At 43.3% G+C, this 20,538-nt stretch overlaps 1 protein-coding gene across 4 annotated transcripts; it reads left to right on the top strand.

Annotated features, from left to right (window-relative positions):
• The first annotated feature begins 14,858 nt into the window (after window positions 1-14,858).
• On the top strand, window positions 14,859-19,957 carry LOC109775924 (HMG1/2-like protein). 4 transcript variants are annotated; one of them, XR_012186158.1, is made up of 7 exons: window positions 14,859-15,389; window positions 15,551-15,722; window positions 17,744-17,820; window positions 17,952-18,026; window positions 18,124-18,181; window positions 18,312-18,356; window positions 18,832-19,957. XR_012186158.1 is itself a non-coding variant. In XM_073500549.1 (6 exons), the coding sequence occupies exons 4-6, from the start codon at window positions 18,059-18,061 to the stop codon at window positions 18,901-18,903; spliced, it is 240 nt and encodes a 79-aa protein (XP_073356650.1). In that variant the 5' UTR covers window positions 14,905-15,389; window positions 15,551-15,680; window positions 17,744-17,820; window positions 17,952-18,058; the 3' UTR covers window positions 18,904-19,957. The 4 variants fall into 4 exon arrangements, 3 of the variants coding, with proteins under 3 accessions (XP_073356650.1, XP_073356649.1, XP_073356651.1); XM_073500549.1 differs by having other exon boundaries at window positions 14,905-15,389; window positions 15,551-15,680; window positions 17,952-18,181; XM_073500548.1 differs by having other exon boundaries at window positions 14,905-15,389; window positions 17,952-18,181.
• The last annotated feature ends 581 nt before the right edge of the window (window positions 19,958-20,538 follow it).

Below are 20,538 nucleotides of genomic sequence, written 5' to 3'. Positions count from 1 at the left end.
ATGGTTGACACCGTAGACGGTGGGGACGAGCACCCCGGTGTGATTCCTTCATCGTCAACAGCCGATGGGGGATCCTCGGTCTCTCGTGAGGAATTCAATGCGGCTTTCGACACATTGAAAACCTCCATGACGACCAGGTGTTGGGGAACGTAGTAATTTCAAAAAAATTCCTACGCACACGCAAGATCATGGTGATGCATAGCAATGAGAGGGGAGAGTGTTGTCCACATACCCTCGTAGACCGAAAGCGAAAGCGTTATGATAACGCGGTTGATGTAGTCGTACGTCTTCATGATCCGACCGATCCTAGTACCGAAAGTATGGCACCTCCACGATCTGCACACATTCAGCTTGGTGACGTCCCACAAACTCTTGATCCAGCTGAGTGTTGAGGGAGAGCTTCGTCAGCACGACGACGTGATGACGGTGATGATGAAGCTACCGGCACAGGGCTTCGCCTAAGCACTGCAACAATATGACCGAGGTGGATTATGGTGGAGGGGGCACCACACACGGCTAAGACAATGTCTGTTGTTGTGTTCTAGGGTGCCCCTGCCCCCGTATATAAAGGAGCAAGGGGGGAGGCCGGCCGGCCCTTGGGGCACGCCAAGGAGGGGAGGAGTCCTCCTCCTAGTAGGAGTAGGACTCCCCCTTTCCTAGTCCGACTAGGAGGAGGAAGGGGGAAGGAAGGAGAGGGAGAGAGCGAGGGAAAGAGGGGGTGCCGCCCCCTCCTTGTCCAATTTGGACTCCTCAAGGGGGAGGGGGGGCGGCCAGCCCTTGGCCTCCTCCTCTCTCTCTCACAAGGCCCATGTAGGCCCATTAGTTCCCCTGGGGGTTCCGATAACCCCCCGACACTCTGATAATTATCCGGTGACCCCCGGAACTCATCCGGTGCCCGAATATAGTCATCCAATATATCAATCTTTATGTCTCGACCATTTCGAGACTCCTCATCATGTCCGTGATGACATCGGAGACTCCGAACTACCTTCGGTACATCAAAACACATAAACTCATAATACCAATCATCACCGAACATTAAGCGTGCGGACCCTACGGGTTCGAGAACTATGTAGACATGACCTAGACACATCTCCAGTCAATAACCAATAGCGGAACCTAGATGTTCATATTGGCTCCCACATATTCTACGAAGATCTTTATCGGTCAAACCGCATAACGATATACGTTGTTCCCTTTGTCATCAGTATGTTACTTGCCCGAGATTCGATCGTCGATATCTCAATACCTAGTTCAATCTCGTTACCGGCAAGTCTCTTTACTCGTTACGTAATGCATCATCCCGCAACTAACTCATTAGTCACATTGCTTGCAAGGCTTATAGTGATGTGTATTACCGAGTGGGCCCAGAGATACCTTTCCAACAATCGGAGTGACAAATCCTAATCTCGATCTATACCAACTCAACAAGTACCATCGGAGACACCTATAGAGCACCTTTATAATCACCCAGTTACGTTGTGACGTTTGGTAGCACACTAAGTGTTCCTCCAGTATTCGGGAGTTGCATAATCTCATAGTCATAGGAACATGTATAAGTCATGGAGAAAGCAATAGCAATATACTAAACGATCAAGTGGTAAGCTAACGGAATGGGTCAAGTCAATCACATCATTCTCTAATGATGTGATCCCGTTAATCAAATGACACTCATGTCTATGGCCAGGAAACTTAACCATCTTTGATTCAACGAGCTAGTCAAGTAGAGGCATACTAGTGACACTCTGTTTGTCTATGTATTCACACATGTACTAAGTTTCCGGTTAATACAATTCTAGCATGAATAATAAACATTTATCATGATATTAGGAAATATAAATAACAACTGTATTATTGCCTCTAGGGAATATTTCCTTCAGTCTCCCACTTGCACTAGAGTCAATAATCTAGATTACAAAGTAATGATTCTAACACCCATGGAGTCTTGGTGCTGATCATGTTTTGCTCGTGAGAGAGGCTTAGTCAACGAGTCTGCAACATTCAGATCCGTATGTATCTTGCAAATCTCTATGTCTCCCTCCTTGACTTGATCACGGATGGAATTGAAGCGTCTCTTGATGTGCTTGGTTCTCTTGTGAAATCTGGATTCCTTTGCCAAGGCAATTGCACTTGTATTGTCACAAAACATTTTCATTGGACCCGATGCACTAGGTATGACACCTAGATCGGACATGAACTCCTTCATCCAGAATCCTTCATTTGCTGCTTCCGAAGCAGCTATGTACTCCGCTTCACATGTAGATCCTGCCACGACGCTTTGCTTAGAACTGCACCAACTGACAGCTCCACCGTTCAATATAAATACGTATCCGGTTTGTTACTTAGAGTCATCTGGATCAGTGTCAAAGCTTGCATCGACGTAACCATTTACGACGAGCTCTTTGTCACCTCCATAAACGAGAAACATATCCTTAGTCCTTTTCAGGTATTTCAGGATGTTCTTGACCGCTGTCTAGTGATCCACTCCTGGATTACTTTGGTACCTCCCTGCTAAACTAATAGCAAGGCACACATCAGGTCTGGTACACAACATTGCATACATGATAGAACCTATGGCTGAAGCATAGGGAATGACCTTCATTTTCTCTCTATCTTCTGCAGTGGTCGGGCATTGAGTCTGACTCAATTTCACAACTTGTAACACAGGCAAGAACCCTTTCTTTGCTTGAGCCATTTTGAACTTCTTCAAAACTCTGTCAAGGTATGTGCTCTGTGAAAGTCCAATTAAGCGTCTTGATCTATCTCTATAGATCTTAATGCCCAATATATAAGCAACTTCACCGAGGTCTTTCATTGAAAAACTTTTATTCAAGTATCCTTTTATGCTATCCAGAAATTCTATATCATTTCCTATCAACAATATGTCATCCACATATAATATTAGAAATGCTACAGAGCTCCCACTCACTTTCTTGTAAATACAGGCTTCTCCAAAAGTCTGTATAAAACCATATGCTTTGATCACACTATCAAAATGTTTATTCCAACTCCGAGATGCTTGCACCAGTCCATAAATGGATCGCTGGAGCTTGCACACTTTGTTAGCATCCTTTGGAACGATAAAACCTTCAGGTTGCATCATATACAACTCTTCTTCCAGAAATCCATTCGGAATGCAGTCTTTACATCCATTTGCCAAATTTCATAATCATAAAATGCAGCAATTGCTAACATGATTCGGACGGGCTTAAGCATCGCTACGGGTGAGAAAGTCTCATCATAGTCAACTCCTTGAACTTGTCGAAAACCTTTCGCAACAAGTCGAGCTTTGTAGACAGTAACATTACCGTCAGCGTCAGTCTTCTTCTTGAAGATACATTTATTCTCGTTGGCTTGCCGATCATCGGGCAAGTCAACCAAAGTCCACACTTTGTTCTCATACATGGATCCCATCTCAGATTTCATGGCCTCAAGCCATTTCGCGGAATCTGGGCTCATCATCGCTTCCTCATAGTTCGTAGGTTCGTCATGGTCAAGTAACATGACCTCCAGAACAGGATTACCGTACCACTCTGGTGCGAATCTTACTCTGGTTGACCTACGAGGTTCGGTAGTAACTTGATCTGAAGTTACATGATCATCATCATTAGCTTCCTCACTAATTGGTGTAGGTTTCACAGGAACAGATTTCTGTGATGAACTACTTTCCAATAAGGGAGCACGTACAGTTACCTCATCAAGTTCTACTTTCCTCCCACTCACTTCTTTCGAGAGAAAGTCCTTCTCTAGAAACGATCCATCTTAGCAACGAATATCTTGCCTTCGGATCTGTGATAGAAGGTGTACCCAACAGTCTCCTTTGGGTATTCTATGAAGACACACTTCTTCGATTTGGGTTCGAGCTTATCAGGTTGAAGCTTTTTCACATAAGCATCGCAGCCCCAAACTTTAAGAAATGACAACTTGGGTTTCTTGCCAAACCACAGTTCATAAGGTGTCGTCTCAACGGATTTTGATGGTGCCCTATTTAACGTGAATGCAACCGTCTCTAAAGCATAACCCCAAAACGATAGCGGTAAATCAGTAAGAGACATCATAGATCGCACCATATCTTGTAAAGTACGATTACGACGTTCGGACACACCATTACGTTGTGGTGTTCCAGGTGGCGTGAGTTGCAAAACTATTCCGCATTGTTTGAAATGAAGACCAAACTCGTAACTCAAATATTCTCCTCCATGATCATCTCGTAAAACTTTATTTTCTTGTTACGATGATTTTCCACTTCACTCTGAAATTCTTTGAACTTTTCAAATGTTTCAGACTTATGTTTCATCAAGTAGATATACCCATATCTGCTTAAATCATCTGTGAAGGTGAGAAAATAACGATACCCGTCGCGAGCCTCAATATTCATCGGACGACATACATCTGTATGTATGATTTCCAACAAATCTGTTGCTCGCTCCATTGTTCCGGAGAACGGAGTTTTAGTCATCTTGCCCATGAGGCATGGTTCGCAAGTACCAAGTGATTCATAATCAAGTGATTCCAAAAGTCCATCAGAATGGAGTTTCTTCATGCGCTTTACACCAATATGACCCAAACGGCAGTGCCACAAATAAGTTGCACTATCATTATCAACTCTGCATCTTTTGGCTGCAATATTATGAATATGTGTATAACTACTATCGAGATTCAACAAAAATAGACCACTCTTCAAGGGTCCATGACCATAAAAGATATTACTCATATAAAGAGAACAACCATTATTTTCTGATTTAAATGAATAACCGTCTCGCATCAAACAAGATCCAGATATAATGTTCATGCTTAACGCTGGCACCAAATAACAATTATTCAGGTCTAAAACTAATCCCGAAGGTAGATGTAGAGGTAGCGTGCCGACTGCGATCACATCGACTTTGGAACCATTTCCCACGCGCATCGTTACCTCGTCCTTAGCCAATATTTGCTTAATCCGTAGTCCCTGTTTGGAGTTGCAAATATTAGCAACAGAACCAGTATCAAATACCCAGGTACTACTGCGAGCATTAGTAAGGTACACATCAATAACATGTATATCACATATACCTTTGTTCACCTTGCCATCCTTCTTATTCGCCAAATACTTGGGGCAGTTCTGCTTCCAGTGACCAGTCCCTTTGCAGTAGAAGCACTCAGTCTCAGGCTTAGGTCCAGACTTGGGCTTCTTCACTTGAGCAGCAACTTGTTTGCCGTTCTTCTTTAAATTCCCCTTCTTCCCTTTACCCTTTTTCTTGAAACTGGTGGTCTTGTTGACCATCAACATTTGATGCTCTTTCTTGATTTCTACCTCCGCAGCCTTTAGCACTGCGAAGAGCTTGGGAATTGTCTTATCCATCCCTTTCATGTTATAGTTCATCACGAAGCTCTTGTAGCTTGGTCGCAGTGATTGAAGAATTCTGTCAATGACACTATCATCAGGAAGATTAACTCCCAGTTGAATCAAGTGATTATTATACCCAGACATTTTGAGTATATGTTCACTGACAGAACTATTCTCCTCCATCTTGCAGCTATAGAACTTATTGGAGACTTCATATCTCTCAATCCGGGCATTTGCTTGAAATATTAACTTCAACTCCTGGAACATGTCATATGCTCCATGACGTTCAAAACGTCGTTGAAGTCCCGGTTCTAAGCCATAAAGCATGGCACACTGAACTATCGAGTAGTCATCAGCTTTGCTCTGCCAGACGTTCATAACATCTGGCGTTGCTCCTGCAACGGGTTTGGCACCCAGCGGTCCTTCCAGGACGTAATTCTTCTGTGCAGCAATGAGGATAATCCTCAAGTTACGGACCCAGTCCGTGTAGTTGCTACCATCATCTTTCAACTTAGCTTTTTCTAGGAACGCATTAAAATTCAATGGAACAACAGCACGGGCCATCTATCTACAACAACATAGACATGAAAAATACTATCAGGTACTAAGTTCATGATAAATTAAAGTTCAATTAATCAAATTACTTAAGAACTCCCACTTAGATAGACATCCCTCTAATCATCTAAGTGATCACATGATCCAAATCAACTAAACCATGTCCGATCATCACGTGAGATGGAGTAGTTTTCAATGGTGAACATCACTATGTTGATCATATCTACTATATGATTCACGCTCGACCTTTCGGTCTCAGTGTTCAGAGGCCATATCTGCATATGCTAGGCTTGTCAAGTTTAACCCGAGTATTCTGCGTGTGCAAAAACTGGCTTGCACCCATTGTATGTGAACGTAGAGCTTATCACACACGATCATCACGTGGTGTCTCGGCACGATGAACTTTCGCAATGGTGCATACTCAGGGAGAACACTTGTACCTTGAAATTTAGTGAGAGATCATCTTATAATGCTACCGTCGAACTAAGCAAAATAAGATGCATAAAGGATAAACATCACATGCAATCAATATAAGTGATGTGATATGGCCATCATCATCTTGTGCCTTTGATCTCCATCTCCAAAGCACCGTCATGATCACCATCGTCACCAGCGCGACACCTTTGATCTCCATCGTAGCATCGTTGTCGTCTCGCCAACTATTGCTTCTACGACTATCGCTACCGCTTAGCGATAAAGTAAAGCAATTACATGGCAATTGCATTTCATACAATAAAGCGACAACCATATGGCTCCTGCCAGTTGCCGATAACTCGGTTACAAAACATGATCATCTCATACAATAAAATTTAGCATCATGTCTTGACCATATCACATCACAACATGCCCTGCAAAAACAAGTTAGACGTCCTCTACTTTGTTGTTGCAAGTTTTACGTGGCTGCTACGGTCTAAGCAAGAACCGTTCTTACCTATGCATCTAAACCACACCGATTTTTCATCAAGTATGTGCTGTTTTAACCTTCAACAAGGACTCGGCGTAGCCACACTCGATTCAACTAAAGTTGGAGAAACTGACACCCGCCAGCCACCTGTGTGTGAAGCACGTCGGTAGAACCAGTCTCGCGTAAGCGTACGCATAATGTCGGTCCGAGCCGCTTCATCCAACTATACCACCGAATCAAAGTATGACATGCTGGTAAGCAGTATGACTATTATCGCCCACAACCACCTGTGTTCTGCTCGTGCATATATCATCTACGCATAAACCTGGCTCGGATGCCACTGTTGGTGAACGTAGTAATTTCAAAAAAATTCCTACGCACACGCAAGATCATGGTGATGCATAGCAACGAGAGGGGAGAGTGTCGTCCACATACCCTCGTAGACCGAAAGCGGAAGCGTTATGACAACGCGGTTGATGTAGTCGTACGTCTTCACGATCCGACCGATCCTAGTACCGAAAGTACGGTACCTCCGCGATCTGCACACGTTCAGCTCGATGATGTTCCACGAACTCTTGATCCGGCTGAGTGTCGAGGGAGAGCTTCGTTAGCACGACGGCGTGATGACGGTGATGATGAAGCTACCGGCACAGGGCTTCGCCTAAGAATTGCATACATATGACCGAGGTGGATTATGGTGGAGGGGGGCACCGCACACGGCTAAGACAATGTCTGTTGTTGTGTTATAGGGTGCCCCCTGCCCCCGTATATAAAGGAGCAAGGGGGAGGCCGGCCGGCCCTTGGGGCGCGCCAAGGAGGGGAGGAGTCCTCCTCCTAGTAGGAGTAGGACTCCCCCTTTCCTAGTCCAAATAGGAGGAGGAAGGGGGAAGGAAGGAGAGGGAGAGAGGGAGGGAAAGAGGGGGCGCCGCCCCCCCTCCTTGTCCAATTCGGACTCCTCAAGGGGGGCAGCCCTTGGCCTCCTCCTCTCCCTCTCACAAGGCCCATGTAGGCCCATTAGTTCCCCCGAGGGTTCCGATAATCCCCCCCGACACTCCGATAATTATCCGGTGACCCCCGGAACTCATCCGGTGTCCGAATATAGTCATCCAATATATCAATCTTTATGTCTCGACCATTTCGAGACTCCTCGTCATGTCCGTGATCACATCTGGGACTCCGAACTACCTTCGGTACATCAAAACACATAAACTCATAATACCGATCGTCACCGAACGTTAAGCGTGCGGACCCTACGGGTTCGAGAACTATGTAGACCTGACCTAGACACGTCTCCAGTCAATAACCAATACCGGAACCTGGATGTTCATATTGGCTCCCACATATTCTACGAAGATCTTTATCGGTCAAACCACATAACGATATATGTTGTTCCCTTTGTCATCGGTATGTTACTTGCCCGAGATTTGATCGTCAGTATCTCAGTACCTAGTTCAATCTCATTACTGGCAACTCTCTTTACTCGTTCCGTAATGCATCATCCCGCAACTAACTCATTAGTCCCATTGCTTGCAAGGCTTATAGTGATGTGCATTACTGAGAGGGCCCAGAGATACCTCTCCGACAATCGGAGTGACAAATCCTAATCTCGATCTATGCCAACTCAACAAGTACCATCGGAGACACCTGTAGAGCACCTTTATAATCACCAAGTTATGTTGTGACATTTGGTAGCACACTAAGTGTTCCTCTGATATTCGGGAGTTGCATAATCTCATAGTCATAGGAACATGTATATGTCATGGAGAAAGCGATAGCAATATACTAAACGATCAAGTGCTAAGCTAACGGAATGGGTCAAGTCAATCACATCATTCTCTAATGATGTGATCCCGTTAAATCAAATGACAACTCATGTCTATGGCCAGGAAACTTAACCATCTTTGATTCAACGAGCTAGTCAAGTAGAGGCATACTAGTGACACTCTGTTTGTCTATGTATTCACACATGTACTAAGTTTCCGGTTAATACAGTTATAGAATGAATAATAAACATTTATCATGATATAAGGAAATATAGATAACAACTTTATTATTGCCTCTAGGGCATATTTCCTTCACGAGGTTGAAGGCATGTTCAACAAGTTTTTAGAAGGCCTTAAATTATCCACCGCACCCATGAAAGTGGGTGATCCCACTAACAAGGTGACGGATGCTAACTCCGACAAGGGGGAAGCTACTAGTGATAAAGTTCCTTTATCTAGTGGTCGAAGTGGAAATGGCATCTTTGCCCATGTTGAACCTCCAATTACCTATGGAGGACCGGTTCCCTCCACTCATTTGAATCATGTTGGTCGTCCTCCTAAGTTTGTGAAAAATGAGGATTTTGCTTCTTGGGTCTATCGCTTTAAACATCATTTAAATCATAGTAATACTAATCTTTGGAGAATTATTGAGCAAGGTTTCTACCCGCATTACCCAAGCAACTTCACCCCTAGAGAAGCCGCGGATAATCAATTCAACGAATCCGTTCTCTTCGTCATCCAAGATGCAATTCGACCCGAAGATATTGCGCACCTCCGAACTTTCACAGTGGCCAAGGAAGCATGGCAACATGTTGTTTCCATTTAAAAGGGAAGCGCAAGCATTCAACGCTCCAACTACGAAGTGGTGCAAGATGAACTCGATGAGTTTGCGATGAATGAAGATGAAGAACCTCGTGAGCTCTACCGGAGATTAACCACTCTCGCGGTCTCACTCCGAGATCATGGGAGCAAGGATACAGATGACAATTGGATCAAGCGCAAGTTTCTCAAGGCCATGATGCCCTATCATAAGGCCATGTCATCCGTCATCCGTCAAAGGCCGGACTTCCATACCTTGTCCTCAAGTGAAGTGTTGGATGAGTTTGTTGCTATGAGAATCTTGGACAAGACCACCGACAATGCGGTGTTGCGCTCTCAACGGGTAAAGAAACCCAACCTTGCTTTGAAGGCCAAGGCTAGTGTGGAAGAAGAGGATGAAGAGGAAGAAGAGGAGAGTAACCCCGAAGATACAAAATATGCTTATCATGAGCACATGGCTCTCGCTTCAAGGCAAGTTTCGAGCAACAAGAACTCAAGGCCCAACTTCAACAAGAAAAACTCAAGTGGCGCGAAGGGCACGCAACGTGTGGGGACATGCTATAATTGTGGCAACGTGAGCCACTTTGCTACGGAGTGCCTATATGAGAAGAGGGAAGACAATGGTGGCAAGCTTATCCGAAAAGACAAGGCCAAGTCCTTCCCCAACAAGAACAACTTCACCAAGAAGACTCCTCCCAAGGGGTTGGTGGCACAAGAAGAGTACAATGAGGATGATGATGATGATGAAGATGGTGAGACGGTTGCCATGGCCTCCGTTGCCATTGCCACAACTCCACGGGTGTCTCTCTGCGATCCAGCCAACGAGAACATCACCGCCAAGTGCCTCATGGCCAAAGCCACCAACAAGGTAACCCCCAACATCAAAACCACCATCACTACTAATCCCTCTTTGACGGATTGCATTGATGGAAGTGAGGGGTCTAGTGAGGAAGACACTACAAGAAATATGTCAACTAGTGACCTTCTGTCAGTGACCCTGGAAGAATTGGTTATAGATCTACGACCATTTGAGACCAATTGGTCAAAAGCTGCTCGGTGGGCTCCAAACCCTCAACTATATCGACCATTTTGGCCATAAAGGTCGTAATTTCCTTACACGAAATGGTCATAAAGCAGACAGCACTGATCTGCTGCTTATTCCTAGCTGACCACGACCAATATAGATGGTCATAACCTTGTAAGTTGTGGTGGATTGCTATGACTAGGCACCACCTCATCAGTTTTGCCTATGTGTCATGTCCATGTGTCAATTTTTGCCCTAGGTTGTGAAGCAACCTATATTTCTGTCATTCCCAAAATTCCCAAAAAAATTGGGCATTCTTTACTATCCAAATCATTGCCTCATGACAATATTCAACTCCATTTGCCTAGTAAATCTTCCTCGGCAAATTTCCAAAGTTTTTGTTCAACTCAAACTGTTGTGAAGGAAGTACTAGCTAGGCATATCCTAATGAGCTGAATTTTTGCCACATCTTCTATCTTCCCAAATCATTGCTTTCCACAAAATTTGAGCCCCATCTAACAATACATGTGAGTGTGGCTTCAACATTCATATTTCTGTCCAGTGTGGTACGTTGCAAAGCAAGTGACACCTAGGCTCCTCCATTTGAGCTGCAAATTTTCCAAGATAGTGTCCTTAGTAGATGATCATCCTCGGCCAAAACTCAGGCCCATTGGCCATGTGCATTTCCCGTACCACTAATCAAACACTTGGGTGCTAATTCATGTTTGAGCATTGTTCGGTCTCCTCGTGAGATTCTTCTGTTCTTATTTTCTTCCAAGCATCTACCTGGGAAGTGCCAAACCTACTAGACATGCCTAGGCCCAGAACGCATGGCAACGCCACGGTCACGCGGTGACCACGCGGCAGGCATGCGAGTCTACGCGCTTTGGAGTTGGGGCCCTAGGCCACCGTCCAAACCTCAACCTATCACCACCAAACCATGTATTTATGCATAAATAGATACTTATGTACCTAGAAATGATTTTTGGAAAAAATAAAGAGCAAACTATAAGGCAGCTGCAGTTCAAATTTGACCCGCTTCCTCCTGAATCGGCGGAAATTTGTCTTTTTCACCAAAGGTGGATAGATTTTTTACACCCAACCATTTTGTCAATTGTGCATTAAACATGGCCTTGTATTTTATAAAATTGATTTGCTCCATTTTTGCAACAATTATTTGGTAGTTCCTTCACAAAAAAACCTCATTTCGGGCACTCAAAAAATGGAAAATGAATTTTCCGTGCAAAGAAAATAAAAACTCCATTAGGCGACATTGTTTGGAATTCCAAGATGCACCCTTGTGCACAATATGAGATCATTTGAACAAACTATGCCATGAATGTGGCCATAAGATTGATCATTTGGCTTGAAAGCCATGAATCTTCACGCATGATAGCTCATTTCTGAGAACACTTTTTTAAAATAATTTCCATATTACAAGTTTATTATTTTTCCTGGAAACTTGGTCACATATGATGACACCATGCGAAGGTTTTCCAATTTTTTATTTTTTTGAATTTTTTATGCCCGTTTCAAAATGCGGTCAAAACGGCGGGCTTGACAATTCCTAGCTAGTTGTTGAATCTTGGAAACCTTTTGATGTTTCTCTGATTAAATAGATAGTTATGTACCTACAAATGATTTTTGGAAAAAATAAAGAGCAAACTATTAGGCAGCTACAGTTCAAATTTGATCCACATCGTGCTAAATCGACAGAAATTTGTCTTTTTCACCAGAGGTGGATCAAGGCTTTTGACACCCAACCATTGTGTCAATTGTGAATTAAACATGGCCTAGTATTTTAGAAAAATGATTTGGTCCATTTTTACAACATTTATTTGGTAGTTCCTTCACAAAAAAACCTCATTTTAGGCACTTGAAAAAGGGAAAATGAATTTTCCGTGCAAAGAAAATGAAAACTCCCTTAGGAAACATTGTTTGCCATTCCAAGATGCACCCTTGTGCACAATATGAGATCATTTGAATAAACTATGCCATGAATGTGGCCATAAGATTGATCATTTGACTTGAAAGCCCTGAATCTTCACACATGATAGCTCATTTCTGAGAACACTTTTTTAAAATAATTGTCGTATTACAAGTTTATTGTTTTTCCTGGTAACTTGGTCATATATAAGGACACAATGCGAAGGTTTTACAATTTTTTGATTTTTTTTGAATTTTTTATGCCCGTTTCAAAATGCGGTCAAAACAGCGGGCATGACCGTTCCTAGCTAGTGGTTGAATCTTGGAATTTTTTGTGTTTCTCTGATTAAATAGATAATTTTGTACCTAGAAATGATTTTTGGAAAAATAAATAGCAAACTATGAGGCAGCCACAGTTCAAATTTGAGCCGCTTCCTGCTGAATTAGCGGAAAGTTGTCTTTTTCACCAGAGGTGGATCAAAACTTTTTACGCCCAACCATTTGGTCAATTGTGAATTAAATATGTCATAGTATTTTATAAAAATGATTTGGTCCAATTTAGCAACAATTATTTAGTAGGTTCTTCACAAAAAACCTCATTTGGGGCACTCGAAAAATCGAAAATGATTGTTTCATCCAAAGAAAATGAAAATTTCCTTAAGCAACATTGTTTGCCATTCCAATATGCACCCTTGTGCACAATATGAGATCATTTGAACAAACTATGCCATGAATGTGGCCATAAGATTGATCATTTGGCTTGAAAGCCATTGATCTCCACACATGATAACTCGTTTCTAAGAACACTTTTTTAAAAGAATTGCCGTATTACAAGTTTATTATTTTTCCTAGTAACTTGGTCACATATAATGACACAATGCGAAGGTTTTCCAATTTTTTGAATTTTTTATGCCCGTTTCAAAATGCGGTCAAAACGGCGGGCATGACCGTTCCTAGATAGTGGTTGAATCTTGGAATTTTTTGGGTGTTTCTCTGATTAAATAGATATTTATATACCTATAAATGATTTTTGGAAAAAATAAAGAGCAAATTATAAGGCAGCTGCAGTTCAAACTTGACCCGCTTCCAACTGGATCGACAGAAAGTTGTCTTTTTCATCAGAGGTGGGTCGAAACTTTTGACACCCAACTATTTGGTCAATTGTGTATTAAATATGTCCTAATATTTTATAAAATTGATTTGGTACAATTTCGCAACAAATATATGGTAGATTCTTCACAAAAAAACTCATTTTGGGCATTCAGAAAATGAAAATTGAATTTTTCGTTCAAAGAAAATGAAAACCCCCTTAGGCAACATTGTTTGCCATTCCAAGATGCACCCATGTGCACAATATGAGATTATTTGAACAAACTATGCCATTAATGTGACCATAAGATTGATCATTTGGCTTGAAAGCCATGTATCTTCACACATGATAGCTTATTTCTGAAAACACTTTTTAAAAATAACTGTCATATTAAAAGTTTATTATTTTTCCTGGTAACTTGGTCATATATAATGACACAATGCGAAGGTTTTCTAATTTTTTGATTTTTTTTTGAATTTTTTATGCCCATTTCAAAATGTTGTCAAAACGACGGGCATGACCGTTCCTAGCTAGTGGTTGAATCTTGCAAAAGTTTTGATGTTTCTCTGATTAAATAGATACTGATGTACCTAGAAATGATTTTTGGAAAAAAGAAAGAGCAAACTATAAGGCAGATGCAGTTCAAACTTGACCCGCTTCCAACTGGATTGGCGGAAATTTGTCTTTTTCACCAGAGGTGGGTCGAAACTTTTGACACCCAACTATTTGGTCAATTGTGCATTAAATATGTCCTATTATTTTATAAAATTGATTTGGTACAATTTTACAACAAATATATGGCAGATCCTTAAAAAAACTCATTTTGGTCATTCAAAAAATGGAAAATGAATTTTTCGTCCAAAGAAAATGAAAACTTTCTTAGGCAACATTGTTTGCCATTCCAAGATGCACCCTTCTGCACAAGATGAGACCATTTGAACAAATTTGACCCACTTCCAGCTGAATTGTTGGAATTTTGTCAATTTGACGGGAGGTGGATAGACAGCTATTGAGACACAAGCATTTGGTCAATTGTACCTAAAATATGGTCTAATATTATTGAAAAATAGAGTGATGCCATTTTGCAACAAATATTGGTAGGTGCATCAAAAAATATATACCATTTTTAACACTCCAAAGATAGAAAATGTTTTTTGCAAAAAAGAAACTCATTTTTTAGAACAATTTTTAAAGATATTTGTATTATTCTAGGTTTGTTATTTTTCTGAAAAACAAGTCTCACTTGTGACACGATGCAGAGATTTTCTATTGTTCTTATTTTTTTCTAATTCTATGATGTTATAAAATAGCTGACATGATTTAGCATATTATTTAATCAATTACGAGTAGATGGTTATAAAATCGTTAAAGTGTGTACTACATTGTGATTGGTCCATTGGCATTTCACGCGGATCGTGCACAAACCACCGTTGGATGGTCCGGGATCCAACGACAGCCCACACCCCTCACCCTCTCACCCGCACTTCTCCTCTCGTCCCACAGCCGCCACCCCCAACCCTCTCGCTCCTCCTCCGTCTCAATCTCTCGATCCCCAACCACCGCCGCCACCGTCCTCCGCCTCTCCCCCAACCCCAGTCGTCGGCGACCCCTCCCCTTCCCTTCTCTCCCACGGCCGCGGTCGGATCCGCGCTCCCTCCTCGCTCGTGACCTGGACCTAGCCGCATGGCACGGCCATGGCCATGGCAGCGGCCAGATCCACCCCCTCCCCTGCTCTGTTCCCTCGACACCCGGTGGTCATTCTCCCTTATGCCACCTGCCCCCCTTCTTCCTCCCGCGGCAGCTCACCCGCAGCCTTCCCCGTGGCTCTAGGGTTTTGGGGGCGGCGGCGCCTCCATTGCCGGCATGGCTCCGGTGACTCTACAGTCTCCTCCCCGACATCTACTGCGCTGAGACAGCCGTGTCTCTGACTTGCCGCTTCCCCAGTGGCTGCTACTGGACCCGATCCCTCCTCGTTGCCTGTATGCTTCCTCGACTCTCCCTCCTCCCCAACAAGGCCGCCGTCGGACACCTTCTTCCCCGACAGCGCCGATGGAGATCCACTCCTCCATTTTCTTCTCACGGTTGTCCGCAGCATATATGACTCAGATCTGACATTTTTGTTGTGTGTCTGGTTTTTCAGGATGTGGGTGGTGCAGTGGCTGCAAGAACACGCTCGGCAGCGTCTAGGCCGGGTCGACTAGGGCGGCCGACAGCGGTGGCTACTTCCTTACAAGGACTGCAAGCTCGCCCACGACTACACGACCCTCCAGGTCTCGTCTGCATGCCCGCTCCCTCCTCCCTGCCTCCTCAAGGTAGGCCGCAAGCGGACTTGACAAGCTTATGAGTTCAGCATATGAGCTCTCTGACATTTACCATGTGCCGTGTTATGTTCAGCTTCTTATGTGTCATGGAAATGTCCTTGTGTTGCATAGTAGGCCCTGAATTATTCATGTTGCTGGCGATGAGATGTCCCTATTTTGCTCTGTACTATGCACTGCTATATTTATAGTTTGAAAGCGTGAGTTTAAAAGATGTCCCTGTTTAATATTGATGAGGTGTCCCTGTTTTGCTTCTTATAGTTTGAAAGCTATAATGGTCAGTAATTTGGGGCATCTCTTCTAAGTGATGTTGAATGTCACCTACACTTGCTTCGTGTCAATACGACCAAGGATTTTGTTATCTGGAACTGTAACTGTTGGCATAGATACTGACTGTGGTGGCATAGTGCGACGTCTCACAAGGTGGATTCAGATTTGGTTGTCACGGTGCACAAGTGGTGAGTGTAGTACCGTTGTGCTGTCCTTGTATATAAACATCCAGCAAAAGGGATTAGCATCTGAAGTTAAGAAATTATGTCAAAACGTAGCTGTCAGGCTTTCCGTTTCAGGCCCCCATTGTATAATTGTTTAGGCTTTAAGCTGGATGCAGCTCTGTGAAATGTGGATGTTGGGGCAGAGTTGGATTAGCAATAGCCATGGACTTTGTAAAGAGTATATGTCCATTTTTCCAAGACAAGGACTAATTTTTTTTCTACTTTAACTTGTTGAATCATCAGTATTTGTTTCCACTGTTTATATTGAAATCCACACACATTAGAAAGGAACATCATGTCATGTGTAGAAGAGAGTCCTGGTTTTGAGAGGAAATGCCGTGCGACTCAAGTACCGTGTTTTGATGATTGACTTCTTTTTAAACTTGCATTGTATGCATTGCATTGGGCTTGCAGTCCAAATGAGTGATGATGTCATACTGAGATTTTGTCACTCACTTTGGGATCATCTAATATTTTTTATTGGTGTTTGATGATGTCAGTTTCTTGTCTGTTGCCGTTGCACCCAAGTGTTGTTTCTTGGCTTTGAGCCGTTAGTTGATTGTATTCCTGGTATGAGAATCAAGGAATTTCGAGGCGCATTAGTATAAAAAAAGCGAAAGGAAACAATAGTGAATTGACGTGATGATGAGTCCATTTTAGCTGAAATAATGTTGTGGATAGTGACCACAGTGGGATTTTAACCGAGTCCATTTCAGGTTCCATCTGTTTCAAAGTGTAAATGTATTTCTATCAGTTAAAGACAAGCAAGTTATAAGTAATTATTACGCTGCTGAAATTGAAATTGAAACTTGAAATTGAATGGAACTGGATTATTACATCAAGCAATGTACTCCAGAATACTATTAAGAACTAGAGTCAAAGATGACTGCATCTGATTGACCCGGACTATAGCTTATTCCTTCAGCGTACTATCGCTTTCTCAAGTCAACTCAAGCAACAATTCATGTGGCTCGCTCAATCGGGTGGGCGGCGCTGTCCAATTCTATTCTGATTTCCTACTGAACTATGTTGTTGTAGACTATACAAGAAGAAGCTGCAGTTGGTTATGGATTTAGATTTGGCATGTGTTTATCTTGACTGCTTAGGGTGGACGAATTGTAGTTTTATGCATGTAACTCAGTCTGCTTTGACAACACTAGCATGTTACTATGTACTCTCTCCGTCCGAAAACTTGTCATCAAAATGGATAAGAAGGGATGTATATGTAACTAAAATACGTATAGATACACCCCCTTTTATTCATTTTGATGACAAGTATTTTCGGACGGAGGGAGTACTACTACTGTTCAAGAAGTTTCATGAGTTGCAAGTGCTGCACTTCTCTAGTTTCATTGATGGTGTTTAACAATATTTACCCTTGTATCCTTTATTTGATCTCAGATTTCATCATAAATCATAATGGACTGCTCTTCTATTGAATGTTGATTGGCACACTATTCTGCTATTGCCAAGTAGAGGAATAAGAGGATATATGAAGTTTACTATTGATGTTTCATGCAGGTGGGGTTACCCAATGTTGGCAAATCAACTTTCTTTAACATAGTAACAAAGGTGGGCTCCCGCGCCGGCAACTCCAGGTTAGTGCCCCGACCCCTCCCTCCCTCGTTTCCCTGTCTCATTTTCGTTTCCCGTGGTGGCTGCTGCTATTTCACGTCGGGTTCTGACTCGGTTTGGTTTGCTGTTGTTGTTTCCGTTGTGGTGGCGCAAGCTTGCGGTGAAGAAGAGAAAGGCTGAGAAGGACCCCAACGAGCCCACGCGCCCCAAGCGCTTTCTTCATCTTCATGTGAGCCCCAGCCTCGGTTCCTTGTTCGATTCATGTTGCTTCTATGGTGTGGCGTCGCGTCCTGGCCGAGGATTTGGTTCGTGTTTCGTCTTCGCAGGGACAACTTCAGGAAGGAGTACAAGGAGAAGCACCCCGACGTCAAGCAGGTCTCCATGGTAAGCATCTCGGTTCCGCTTCGTCCCCCATCCGCCTCTGTCTCGTTGTTCGTTCGGACTGGTGGTGCTGCGAGATGAGTTTCCTTGTGAATTATGTGTCCTGATATGGTTTAGATTGGTTGAATTGCAGATTGGCAAGGCCGGTGGTGAGAAGTGGAAGTCCATGAGTGATGCTGTAAGTTGCACGTCTCCCCTCCCCTCTCTGTTACCGCTCAATTCGGTGCCGGTTTACTTGTTTATGTCTCAGTTTGCCTAGTGTTCGAACCAGTTGGTCAGTCAGATTTTGAATGGCAGTAGCAGAAAACTGATTTTTATCAAATATATCTCAATTACCGCTCAATTCGGTGCCGGTTTTCCAATGGCAGTAGCAGCAAACTGATTTTTATCAATTATATCTTATGCGAAGTTTAGGCGTAATGTGTTGAAGTGAAGTATTTTGCATGACTTGCACTTGTGCAATGAATATTCATATTGTGTCTATGTTTTCTTGTATGAATGAGTATCTCATTTTAACTAGCTGGAGAACGAAAAGCATCGTACTAGCTGAATTTCTGTTGTCATTCTAAATAACTATCCTTTTTTGAACCCTTCCTAATTTGTTTGCAGCCCTTCATAATTTTTTGTTATTGTTCTATTTGAAATGGATGCAGCAGGTGCTCTGCTCTTGCACACGTCTGGCACCGTCTCCGGCGCGGTGGTCCTTCTTGAGGAGACCGGCATGATGGCGGCTGTGTACATGAAGCCCTCCGGTGAGTCGGCTCCATCTTCTAGCCCTAGCTCCCACTTTTATGCTCCTATAGCATGCTCTGTTGGTTTAGAACACTAGCAGCAGTAGCCTACCATGTATGCGTACTAAACAGCAGGGGTTCAATCGCCGTGTGTACACTAGCAGCTTGCTTACACAGTTGTCACTTTTGCTTGTGGTAGCCTGATACGTCTCCAACGTATCTATAATTTATGAAGTATTCATGCTATTACATTATCCATCTTAGATGTTTTATATGCATTTATATGCTATTTTATATGATTTTTGGGACTAACCTATTAACCTAGAGCCCAGTGCCAGTTCCTGTTTTTTCCTTGTTTTTGAGTTTTACAGAAAAAGAATATCAAACGGATTCCAATTGACGTGCCAATTTTTGACGTTTTTTATGGACCAAAAGAAGACCCCGGAGTAAAAGAGTTGGTCCAGGAGAGTCCCGGGGCACCCACGAGGGTGGGGGGCGCCCACCCCCCCAGGCGTGTGGGCCTACCTCGTGGACGCCTCGGGCACCTCCTTGACGTGAGACCGATGCCAAAAATTCCTGTAAATACAGAAACCTCGGAAAATTAACCTAGATCAGAAGTTCCGCCGCCGCAAGCCTCTGTAGCCACGAGAAATCAATCCAGGCCCTCTCTGGCACCCTACCGGAGGGGGCCATAATCACCGGTGGCCATGGAGGAGTATGTCGGAGAGGCCATCATCGCCATGAAGGCCAAGGGCCAGAGGGAGAACCTTTCTCCATCCAGGGGGGAGGCCATGGAGGAGGAAGCACAAGGGGAGAACCTCTCCTCCTCTCTCTTGGTGGCACCGGAGTGCCATCGAGAGGGGAATCATCCCACGGTGATCGTCTTCATCAACATCACCACCATCATCACCATCCTCATCTCTGTTATGCGGTCCACTCTCCCGCACCCCGTTGTAATCCCTACTTGAACATGGTGCTTTATGCCACATATTATGATCCAATGATGTGTTGCCATCCTATGATGTTTTGAGTAGATATCTTTTGTCTTTGGGTCGATTGATGATCTAGATTGGTATAAGTTGTACGTTTTATTTTGGTGCTGTCCTATGGTGCCCTCCGTGTCGCGCAAGCGTGAGGGATTCCCGCTGTAGGGTGTTGCAATACGTTCATGATTCTCTTATAGTGGGTTGGTGAGTGACTGAAACACAAACCCGAGTAAGGGGGTTGTTGCGTATGGGAAAAAGATGACTTGATGCTTTAATGCTATGGTTGGGTTTTACCTTAATGATCTTTAGTAGTTGCGGATGCTTGCTAGAGTTCCAATCATAAGTGCATATGATCCAAGTAGAGAAAGTATGTTAGCTTATGCCTCTCCCTCATATGAAATTGCAATGACGACTACCGGTCTTGTTAAAAATTGCCTAGGACAATTCCGCACATCGACCATCATTATTCCACACTCGCTATTTATAATATTTACTAATATACTCTAACTTTATGATAACAGCACCTACTTTTATGTTTTAGCTCTCCGATACCATGCAAAGTTATCCTCTTCATACCCACAACGTAGTTTCATTTCTCGTTTCTAGTTGGAAGCAAACGTTCGGTGTACGTACAGTCGTATCA

Source organism: Aegilops tauschii, chromosome 1 (genome assembly GCF_002575655.3).
Source record: "Aegilops tauschii subsp. strangulata cultivar AL8/78 chromosome 1, Aet v6.0, whole genome shotgun sequence".
Taxonomy (NCBI): Eukaryota; Viridiplantae; Streptophyta; class Magnoliopsida; order Poales; family Poaceae; genus Aegilops; species Aegilops tauschii.
This window is presented reverse-complemented; position numbering and strand designations above follow the sequence as displayed.